The sequence below is a fragment of the Ciconia boyciana genome, chromosome 11 (assembly GCF_034638445.1).
Source record: "Ciconia boyciana chromosome 11, ASM3463844v1, whole genome shotgun sequence".
In the NCBI taxonomy this organism is placed as follows: Eukaryota; Metazoa; Chordata; class Aves; order Ciconiiformes; family Ciconiidae; genus Ciconia; species Ciconia boyciana.
In genome coordinates this window covers 11,074,964-11,087,043 of record NC_132944.1, presented here as the reverse complement: position 1 = coordinate 11,087,043, position 12,080 = coordinate 11,074,964, and the positions used below count along the sequence as shown (strand labels likewise).

At 42.3% G+C, this 12,080-nt stretch overlaps 1 protein-coding gene across 2 annotated transcripts in view; it reads left to right on the top strand.

Moving 5' to 3' along the window:
* LOC140657952 (contactin-4) overlaps positions 1 to 12,080 on the top strand; it is a 258,606-nt gene that overhangs the window by 149,414 nt on the left and 97,112 nt on the right. For both annotated transcript variants that reach the window (XM_072875734.1, XM_072875733.1), the window contains exon 5: positions 1,982 to 2,077. In XM_072875734.1, the coding sequence (XP_072731835.1) occupies positions 1,982 to 2,077 (96 nt within the window). The remainder of the gene's footprint in view (positions 1 to 1,981; positions 2,078 to 12,080) is intronic.

Here is a 12,080-nt window from a genome sequence, read left to right as displayed (position 1 = left end):
GCTTAGTTGCCAGCTGGGGCTAAACCACGACATGCTTTTACTTTACTTTTTCATTTATTGGAAATAATATTCATGTAAAAACATTTCCTTATACCACATTTATTCCTCCAGGCATCATTTTGGTTTTAGGCTATTAATCCTTATGCAACTGTCCTCAGTGAGGATGGGATCCAATCTTGTGCCTGTATGCAGTCAAAATATATTTAAATCTATGGGACTGGCAGGTGGCCAGAGGAATGTAATAGTGGTTCCTGAAAAGTGCCATTCCACCTTTTTTATAGAACTTAGGACATAAAAATTACATCTATTTTCATTGACAGTGGGTTTTCTTCTGTTTACCTTCTGTCTTTTTTCCTAGGCCAAAAAAAGGCAGAAGGACAAAGAAGATCACCCTGCTCAAAGTTATAGACTCAGACTATGACTTGAGGCTGGGAAACTCCATGCTTTATTGTCTCCCTGTACCTACACAGAGTCTGAACAAACAGCTCACACTGGTGAATCTGCTGATGAATTGATACCCAGGTTAAATTTGGACCTGTTTTAAACTCAGGGGTAGTTCTGAACCTCCTGTGTGAACCCATTTTGCCCAAAGGGTGTGATAACGCAACGGCCTCAGCACCTAATGCAAACGGCAACACCACCTGGGTTCGGTAGGCATTCTGTCCGTGGACTTGGGCAGAAGAAAGGTGGGAGGGTGGCAGGTTCAACTAGTTTTGTTTTCACAAATAATTCACTGCAGTGCAGCAGGCTTCTTAAGTCCCCACAATATTTATCCACTAAAATGCAAATGAAAAAATGGAAATAATATAATAATAAGATCCCTGGAATGATGTAACATACAGCATAAGAGTATGGCAGAACTGTGCTGGAAATCTCACAATGACTACTAGCACTATAACGAATTGTTACTCACTACTTCCACTGTAGTTCCCCTTTTGCCTGGATTTTGTCCTGAATTTGGCTTTAGCAGGAAGGGTCCATGAAGAAGGTTTCTAAAATGAAGCAGTGACTTCTGATTTTCTTTATTTAAATTTTTTTCAGTATGCATGCCAGTGCTTCCAGAAAACATTTTCAAGAGAGGATAAAAATCAAGGCTTAATTTTTCATCCTTGTAACCTTATAATGATGTTCCTACCAGTTCCTGCTGTTAAATATTTATCACCTGTGTGTTTTCTCTGGTTCCCAAGTGCACTGACAACAGGTTTGTAATCACCAAACCACGGCTCAGCTACACTGAAAGCAAAAAAATGAAAATTGAAATTCAAGGGACTGTTAAAGATAAAAGGCTACCAAAGCGATTCAGTGTATTAGTGCTCCCACGCAGCAGCCGCTGGTGCTGATCAATACCTGGTGCCACCGCTCGGCTCACAGAGTCACCTCGTCACTTAATAGCAGGTTTCCTGAATTCAGTGTGCAAGGAGAGAAGAGAGTGAGTTGCATTTTTGCAGTGCATGGCCCCTGAAGGAGAGGAAAAAGAGAGAGGTGGAAAGAGGAGTTTAATTTAATTAAAGCACTGTGTGGCTAACATACAGCTATTACAAGAGACTTCCTTATGGGAAAGGAAGGGTTTCTACACATGGGTTGCAAGGGCATTGGTAACAAGTCTCCAAAAGGGAAACAGACTGGGTTATACCATAATTGATTAAGGCAGTAATTCTTCATAAATTCATAAAACAAAACTCTATCAGCATTACAGTTTGCTGGATTTTTCTCTAGGCCTGTCTTCTTCCCTGTGTAAATCAGCACCTTTTCCCCCTTACCAGCCTTGCAGCCTGTGGAGACATTGGAGACATTTACTGATCCTTTTGATGCACATCAGCCTCCCGCTGCCCCGCATTCCACCCAGGTCCCACTAACCCACCCTCCAAGCTGATGTTCGCTTTGTTTCTATGTCATGCAGCAAAGTCCTAATGAACCTTCTGTCCTTCTCATGAGGAGAAACCATTAAACTCCTTTAATTGATTTCTTTCTCTCTTGGCAGATCTTGAGAACTTCAAAACCAGAACGAGAAGCACAGTGTCCGTCCGCCAGGGCCAGGGCATGGTGCTGCTGTGTGGACCACCACCGCATTCTGGAGGTAAAGTGGTTTCCTTCTCTTGCTTTCAGCACTCAGCAGCAATTTGCAAGGTTTTCATTCTCAGGGTATGTTTCAGGAAGTTTAAAATGGCACACCTTAAAGGAGAAGGCTATGGTGGTGCCAGCCTGACTGAATGGGTCATGCTGGGTGGTCCTATTGACTAAATGCACTGGAAGATCTCCAGCTGGGTGTAAATGCAGAGAAAGAGCCTGATTTTACTGCATACAGGTATGCACTTAGGAGATGAACTGATGGAAACTAAAGCAATGTGTGTATATATAGAAGACATGGCCAAGATCTTGTGCAACTTTTAGAAGCCTTTCTCTATGTGGCCTAGGTGTGTCTTCTGCAAAAAGATTGAAGATTGCTGACAGAGCCACTTTTGTGCATCATCTTCTCATTATTATTCATTTTTTTCAAACACTCATTGTCACTATTTTTGTGTCATGGATACTTGGGATCCATTAGCAATTGTCCAGGTCTCATATGGTGATTTATTTCTGGAATGGCAATACATATTCTTCCTACTGTTTTTATGGGAGGGAGAGTGTTGTAGGAGAAGAGGAAATAACATGCCAGCAAGTTACATAGGGATGCTGAAGACAACTCTGTATTCTCTGCTGGTGTTCACACCTACACCTAGTTTTCTGGAAACCATAATCTGAAGGTCCAGACAGAATGATGGAGAAACTCTGCTACTGAAAGTCCCTGAAGGTTTGCCACTGTGTGCACTATTGTTTATGTCTGGTGATACATTTAAATCCATTATTATTACAGAGACAGGTACTAACTGTAACTCAGGGCTCGTTGAGTGTCCAAAAATACAGACTGTGCAGAAAAGGACATAACCTGTCTTGACAGTCACTGGTATCTGTGACACCTCAGAAAAGGGCAGATTTCTGACTTTCATGGAGAAATGGAAAAGCTGTAGTAGCAGACAGGCAAAAAAAAAAAACCTGTGGTGTTAGAGTGGTCTTATTGACATGTACTCTGTAGAGTGTACTATAGTTGTATTATAAAATGATTGATCCCCTCTTAAAATCGTACTACTTTGTCATTTTTGCACCTGGCACATGTTATACTCGCTGTTTAGAGCAGGGGCAATGGCATGCATGTCCCCATATGGTTATGGAAACTGGCACCCATGGCAATTACTGGATCTGTCCCACTCCATGCCTGGCCACAATAGAGGTGTGCAGATATCATTGCGTTGCGTTGCCCCTGTTCCTCGGTTGCTGACCCAGGCGGCACCTTGGGTCTCACGCTGTGCTTGAGCAGATAGGATCTGGGGAATATGCTGCAGGCACCTGACCGGCTTGTCAAGCATCACCGGGGGTTCAATGAGTGATACAGGTTTCAGATCTAGCCAAGCTGGCTGGATCAGCCCTGAATCCTTCAGGCATTTGTGTCACGCTCTTCTGTATTCCCTGGGCATTTTCCATAGCCACAATGCTAACCTACGTTATCCTGGGGAGTGGAGAGTCAATGCACAGTGCACCCACCCAGGGAGCACTGGTGGGGAGGGGGTGGAGGGAAAGGAGGTCAGCTCTCATTGACACAAAGGATATTTGCAACCTTTTACTCTAGATTGTCTTAAGATTTTTAGTACAGCAAAAGGACTGTATTATATTCACATAGCTTCTGAATTTTAACAGCAAAGTGTTTAGTGTTCTCCAGATTCTCAATCTATTTGTTCATGTTAGGAAGTAGTTAACGAGGAGATGAAAGGGAAGACTACAATAGCTGCTGTCTGTGTCTGCCTTGCAATGATCTCTTCTGGCAGCATGTGGTACCTGCTCAAGGCCCCTCTCTGAGAAGAGCCAGCAACATTGACTCTGGAGTTCGTGTGGGGAGGTTTATGAGCAATTTGTATTAATGGCACTAAGAAAGCCAGCATTTTCTCAGTGGCAAAGACAAAATTTGGTAGGGGAAAAAACAGATTCAAAGCAGAGTTTACAAATAGCCAATTATAATAAATAATGTAACAAGTACTTTGGTGCAGTTTGTTTCAAAGAGGATGGTATAAGTGTTTAGAAAATACAAAACAATTCTTTCAATTTAGCACAAATTTGTTTTAAATGTGCCAGTCCTGCGTTTGTTGGCTGACTTCCTGAACACGTGTTGCACTGTTAGATTTATTAAAAAAAAACAAAACAAAACAAAACAAAACCACACGTTAGAAAGGGAGTCAGTCAGTCATCTCTTCTCACCGGACGCCGTTTCAGTCATGGCCTGTGTGTGCCCAACAAGCGCCGTGTGTCGTGCCGCTACCCCCCACGACCAACAACCAGCCATTGCGGCTGGCTCTTTCATCAGGGGGTTGTTCGGTATGTCGCAAACAAGCGGTCATCTTTTATGGATCTGTGTCCCTTTTAAAGAAATTTGCAATTCTGCTTTGAAATCTGTCTGTCCTCATCAGCAGGATGAAAATTTCCTGGCGAGCCATTTGCTGTTAGGCTGCTTTTATTGCTCAGATAGGAGGAGACAAGTGCTTACAGAGCTGCTTCTGCTTGCGTCTGACCAGCTGGAGGGCAGAGCAACAGGAAACCTTGCTTTTACATACTGTGAGGAAGGAGCTATGTGGCAAACGTATCTACCCACTTAATTTATTCAGCTAGGGCCTCTCTCACCTTTTGGCTTCAGATGCCATTTTTCCTTTTAGTTCAGAGGTTATCACAGGAGTTTCAGTATCTCAGATATCTGATGTTACTTGAAGGTGATTCTTGCACCCGTGATATCAAGTCCACAAAATTACTCATTATCACAGCATCTAACTTTTATGCTCCTATAGTGTTAACTATACCCCATAATTACGTGCCCTCTGGTCTGCATGGATGGAGCTTGCCCCTCAGCCCCTTCAGGTGGGTCTCATTGCCGCATCTGATAAGGAAGCTGCCAAAGCAAGATACTAAGAACCACTGAAGGCGGGTTGTGGGTCAGCCACGAACTCATTTGCAATGTGCAGTGCTATGGGTGAAGCATCATTTTTAGCTTCATTTGTACAGCAAAAAAAAAAGGAGGGGAGATTCGGGACAGAAATGCTTCATGATCCATAAACCCCATTCATCCCAGTGCCTTGAACGTGAGGCTGAAGAGCAGTGCTTGCGCTCATCCTATCCCAAACTAATTGTGCTGCACAAAGGTGGATAGTGTCAACAGGCCGAGTGCAGGAAGGCCTGGGATGGCTGGGTACTGAGCTGCACTGCTCTGGAGAGCTGAGGCATGAGTTTTTATGCCCTTTTCCAGTTAGAAGAACTAACCCCACCCGCACAGCCCGCTCCTGCTGGCACCAATGGCCACGCGGTGCTGCCTCCCATTTCTCCCCAGGCGAGTAGGCTGCCATCTCCTAGAGGGACACGGGGAGTGTGCAGACAGCGCAGAGACGAGGCAGGAATCATGCACATTTGTCTTTGTCTCCTTAGCAAAGCTTCGCTCTGCGGTTACTGAGAGTTTTCTGTTTAAGAAGCCTTTGCAGCATGAACACCTTGCGTGGAGCTGCAGCGGCCGGTGGTGGTTCATGTAGGCAGTGAGAAGGAAATTGTACATTTGTTCAGGTGATTCAGGAGAAAGATTTGGTCTGGGTGTACGCACTGATGATACAAAAACATTCCAGAAAGGTGCTGGCCTTTTTTCCAGTTTGGGTTCAGTATGTGCGAAAGAGCATGTTACGGTGACCGGGAGGTAGGCACGTTTCTGGTGCCCAGAAAGGCAGAAAACTGAAGGGTAATTATTTCCCTCAATCGTTTGGATGAGAGATTACTTCCTACCTGACCACCATCTATGACCTACTTTATTCCAGCTAGAAATGATCTTAATTGTAGCCAGATCCACAATTAGTCTAAATTGATACTATTACCGTTTTGTAACTAAGCTGGGCTGGAGATATGCTGGTTGTTGTTTTCTGGTTTGCATAGAAAGTATTTAATGGAAAGTCAAAATAGGCCCAGTTAATTCAGACTGAGACCTTTGTTCTGCAGGAATTAACCTTCTCTGTGGCAATATTTTCTTTTACTTTTTCTCCCTCCTAAGGTTAGAAATAAGGATGAGTTTTAAAAGTCGCAACTGCAAAGTTAATGCTTTTCAGTCGTGTGCATTGCGTTTCTGTTAGCCAGCTGCATGTCTCCCAGTGTCATCGAAGCTATTTGGTCTCTAGCAGTCACTGCACAATTACCACAGCTATCTCCTGTTCCAGCTCTGGGCAGATGGAGGTTCATAAGAGAATATCAGATATCACTGGGAAGTCGCTGCACGTCAGAAAACCGCCGTGTTTCATGGGCAGCTTCCATCCCCAGGGTCCAAGGCAGGGTTGGCAAAGCAAAGCTGTAGAGATCTGTTCCTTCCTATTCCCCGATATGCCACCACTGGGATATAACATTGCAAGTATTTAACGTTGTAGTGCAACAATAAAAAACATTCAGGTTAGAAGTGAAAAATAATACATCTCGTTGAAAGTGCAAGTGGCGTTAAGATAGAGAAAATTCAATTACTTATTTTGGAATTTGATTAGGACAGCAAACCTAACTTCATCATCCTTGCAAAAAGTGCCTGGGGACATTAATGACCAACGCTGAAGTGTAGGACTGTCTGGGGAAAAAAAATACTTTTATATTATTATTATTTTTTACTTTGGTTTCTGATCTGCATTGAAAATGAAATCTTAAAAAAAAAAAAAAGTAAAAAAGCAAAACTGTTCAGAGAATAGCTGTTATTTTGAGGATGAGGGTATTCGCTAGAACAGTAGAAGCCTGGAAAAAAACCATCCTGTCCAGTTCCTGAGCAGAGAGCTTCGGATATCCTTCTGGGTGTCAGAGACACAGGCTCAAGAATTTTTGCCTGATGGGGAAGATTTCCCAAGTGTCTGAGGAGTGCTCAGTGCCAGTGTCTCCTCCATTTTGAGGTGGCTCAGCTGGCAAGGCTTAGAGCCCCCCTTAACTGAAGAGATTTGATAAAAGAAAAATAGTAAATTAGAAGGGAATTATTTCCTGTCTACTGTTGTGTCACTGGTCATCTTGGTCCTATAATTGTGGATTTTACTACAAAAATGTCGATCTGCATCCAGACCTTTATCCTTCCAACTGTAGTTCACTCTAATACTTTGCTACTTGGAAACGTCCATATTTAAAGAGCTGGCAGCTAAAAGTGAAATTATGTTGGCCTACATAATTAGTTGTTGAGGGTTTCTTTTTTTTTTTTTTCTTCTTAATGATGCCAAATAAAGAGCTTCCTACTGTTCAAATGTTGCAAGAAATTCATCCTGAAAATGCGTCCAAATGATTAACAAGTATTTTCAGCATCATAAAATGGGCTGCATACAGCTTGAACAGAACAATTGGGGCATCACCATGTATTGTCCCAATTTTTACTTTATATAAGTTGGAGATTCAGCATATGAATCTAGGCTTCCCCCTCCTCCCCCCCAGTCCCCCAAGATGAAAATGAAATGTGTATTTCTTGCAGCATGGTTTCAGCAGGGAGTCGCTATTTTGTCAGGTCAGTGCATCCTGGTGTTACATTTTGTTAAGCAGCATAATGATGCGATTGCCTCCTGTGATGAAGTGCTTGCTGAGTGCTGGAAATTTGGAAAATAAGTGTTCATCTGGAGCTCAGAAAGTCGCTGGACTGAAAACCAGAATAAATGCAAATCAAACGTTTGCTTCTGTTGTATTTTCTGCTCTTGGAGCAGTGGATGCCTGAGGCCCCGAAGCCAGTCCTGCCGTATTTATGGTGCCTTGTCTGTTAGAAGTTTTCAGTTCTTTTTTTTTTTTTTCCCCCTTCCCCATTTGTTCACTTACATGCACTAATCAGTGTAAAAACTAGTAGAAACCTACCTGGGTTGTTAGCATTTTTCTGAGATAATTACCCTGTGTGTGATGGGTTTTCCTCTCATTATTTCCACTGCTTTTTTAATCAAAAGCCTAACAATGGACATGCGTCGACCATTCTACCTATGAAGATCTATGGAAAAAATAATGTAAGAGTAAACATTGCTATGGGAACATGGCATTCAGGGCCTGTGTAACAGCACGATAAGCAGCTGTAGGTATTTAAGTGGACAGGAGAGAACAGTCAAAAATCCTAAAAGTATGTAAAATTTGGCTTTGGTTTTGTTGCAAGAAACACACGAGAGTCCTCATCGCAGCTGCTGGCCGCTACCGCAGTGTTAACTGGGCAGTCCACAGTAACTGAATCACAATAAAGGGTCTGGAAATGGGAGGAACATCAAAAAGTTTTCCTTACTTTTTTGATGAGACTAGTTAAGGTATCTCAGCATGTCTTAGGATGAGCTCTATAATTTGGATGCCATAAAAACAACGCTATCTTGCTTTACATTTTCAAAGCCCTGCTAGATCAATACCATCTGCTGTTGCACTTCAGAGGAGCTGTAGGAGTAATCGACTGGGGAGGGGGGGGGATTGCTAGCCAAAATGAAAAAGCAAAAACCAAAACAACCTTTGGTTTGTCCAAAGTGTTTCATACCATTGTATTTTTAAGCCTTTTTATTACATTTAGATACATTTAGAAACCTTGAAGCATTTCAAAACATAAAATAGAGTGTTCAGTTGAAGCTGTTGGTGAAAATGTTTTCCTTCTGAGAGGAGCTTTGTAGGGGGAAACACGTTAGCTTTTCTTGTTTGCATTTTTTCAGTATTGTTAATCAAATTTGGCAAGATATATTTATTTGGCAAGATAAAGTTAGTCCAAAACACAAAACAAGACAAAAAATCTTCCCAAAAAAATTAAGCAAGCACTTGCTTGTGTTTCTCAGGGCTCTGAATATAAGTTGCGTTCCATAGGGGATATGCGTGGGAAGTATTTGGAGGTCACTGTCCTTTTAACTTTATCTCCAAATTTTAAGACCAAAATATTCCTTTGTGCCAAATAGTTCTTTTCATTTATGTTTGTGGGAACAGAGTCATTTAGCTGCCACTTTTACTAGATTTATTTGATAGTCAGGGCAGGGTTAGTTAATATTTTAACAACTACAGTTTTCAAATACCTTGTAACATCCCTGGCATTTCATTGTGAGTCTAGAGATTAAAAAAATACAATCCTAGAAAGGTATGCACATTTCACTTGATGGGTTGGTAGCACACCCATAAGCATGCAGAACAAACGAGTCTGTAAATCCTTCCCCCTCCCTTCTCTGGGAAGATAAATGAACTTGTCTTAGGATTTCCTTCACTCCCCCCACCGATTTTCTCTTGGTTCATCTTCAGAAAGATCTATGTACATGATGTTCTCGTGACATTTGCCTTCCTGCCCTCGCAGGAAAACCCTATAGAGTTAGAGATTGAGATTTCCAAGTGCTGTGAGAAATGGTGAATGTACACAGAGAACTGGTGAAAATGATCTCTCAATTACTTGATTATTTAAATTTCATGTTCCCCTTGCATTCCCTAGAGGTATGTCTTCTTCTGAGATCTCTCTGTCCATAGCCCATACCACCACTCATCACATCTGTAACATATTTATTCTCACTCCTCCTAATTTATCTCAGTAATCTGTGGAAGAAATAAGTCAGCTGACAGCTTTTTTTTAGGTAGCAAAGTGCTTAGATATGCAGATGGAAACTTGCTGACGTTTCTACAAAATGTGTCTCCTCCTGCCCACTTGCTTAGGGCCACTAATGATGTTCCTGGTGACCCAGGAACTGAACCTTCCCAACGTGATTTCTAGTCCTGAACCTCAGTTCCCCAGACACTTTGTCCCTCTGCTCCTTGCTGCAGAGTCAGGCAACTTTCCTGAGCATCTGGGAACCGCATCTCTGACTGAACAAAGGCAAGAGTTAAAGGAAAATAAGTTTTCTGTCTCTCTGCAGTGCTCATGTTCTCAATGCGCTTGTGAAAGTCCATCTTCCCAAAGAGGAGGGGATTCATTAAAGCTCAGTTGTTCAAATAACTCTTTCCCATCTGATGCCATTACTCCTGTTGGAAACACAGGCGTGTAGTCTGTGTCTGTGAGCTGAAATGTTGACAGAGAATTATTCTCACATCTTTTCACATAATGGATGTGTTCAGGTTTTCTCGTTCTCTCCTGCTCTTTTTTTTCCCAGTAGCTAGGAGAACTTTTAGTTCTGTTGCACAGCTTAATCAAGTAGAACTAACTAAATTTTAGCATTTGACAGAAGAGATGGCAATTCTGATTTCATCTCAATCTCCGCCTTTCATGCTGTACAGTAGGTAGTGAAGCGTAGACACCAGACATGTTTTCAGAAAGCACTTTACTGATTAAAGTGGTGCTAAGACCACTTCTGTGCTCTGCAGAAAAATGATTAGTGTGTGCTTACTCGTCTGGTCAGTTTTTCTCTCCTTTTATTATTTTTTTTTTTTGAAGCGATGATGGGCACTTCATGGGCTGGAAACAGTGGAAATGTTTTGGCTGTAAGTATGGCTGATGGCCTCTATTACGTGATGAAAGGTTTGAGGAGTTTGTCTCGTAAATAATCTGTCGCACAAATCGCATCTCGTATTCTCTCATGCTTATACACCCCCCGCTGCATAGTACAAGGAGGAAGGGGAGAAAAACTGGGAAAACTAAGCAGAACAGTGCAGAAGGAAAAAGGCAATTATCAGACATTTTTATACCATCAGAGGATCAACGTATGGGGCTTTCACCCCCTGAGCAGCGCTGCTCAGCAGGGAGCGCTTTGGACAGAGTTTTCTTCAGTTGCTGTCAAGTATTTTTGCCCTTTTACTCCCTGTCCTGTAGTGCCAACCTTACAGTTGTTTCTCTCTCCTCTTTGAAAACTGTCACACTGCCTTTTCATTTGTCACTTATGAAGAATTAATACATTATTAATAAATGTTTAGAGCCACTGTTGTAACAACGGGAACAAACATTTGGAGTACTCTCCTCTAGTGCCCTTACAGTCAACATTAAGCAAAGTTTATGTTAAAACTTTGGAAAACAGTCAACCTTGAAAGGAGTAATGGAAAGGGAAGAAATTACTGTAGAAATAGCACATAGCCAAAGAGGCCAAGGACATTTCCACCTAATGTCTACCTAAAAGCAGGGGATTATTTCATTCTGTCCAGGCAGCATCAGCCTGTTCTGCCTACTCTGCAATGTCCATACCGCTGTGTGAATGCATCGAGCATTTCTGCTGGATGACCAGTTCAGAATGGCTTTCGGCAAGAGCCTTGAAGCACGTGTTCCCCTAAGTGTTAAATCAGCTTCTCAGTACCAGATCTTTTTCTTATGGCACATTCCCATTAATATGAAATCTTTAGAGGAATGGAAAGTTGAATCCTAGAAGTTCTATCACTTTTCTGTATTTGTTAGAATGAGAATGCTTCTCTTGCCGTATTTCTTACATAGCAGGTGACCTGGAACATTTTATGTCCCCCACACCTTTTCACTACAGTAACCTTAATATTCAGCCTTTATTTTCCTGCAGTTTCTTCCCATGTGGTATGCCCAGAGCTTTTTAAAAATGTGCTTCTTGCACAACCCACATGCCCAGGACTGGGCAGTTGCCTCTTGCCAAGCAGATTGCCAAAGTGCTGAACTACCCCTGCCTTCTCTTTATTGAGGCATTAATAGTTTTTCCTCTTTCTCTTCTATCTTAATGTCTTCCTAAGCCTTTGCTGCTTGGTCAGATTTGGTTCCAATTAGTGAAAAACTAATTTAGAGAGGAGTATCTCACAGATGGGTGGGCAACGTGGTTGTAAAAGTTCAATTTCTCTAGGAAACCAAGCAAAAAACCTGCTAAGCTGGTTGCAGGTTGGTTCAGCTATTTGTCAACATGCTGCAAGGTCATTGAGCAGCCTTTCATGGATTGCTCCAAAGGTTGGAGCAAAAATATGAGCAGGTAAACTGTCCCTTGGAGCTGAGAAAGAAAAAGAAGAAAAAGTCAGAGAAGTATTTTGCTTTAGCACTGGTCAGTGATGCTTTCAGCATGTTTGAATGTGGCAGTGGCGGTGGGGTCAGTTGTTGGCCAAACGTGGTGCATGCAGCACCAGGAGGTATCGCAGACCTTTCTGGGTCACGAGGCAAGAGTTAA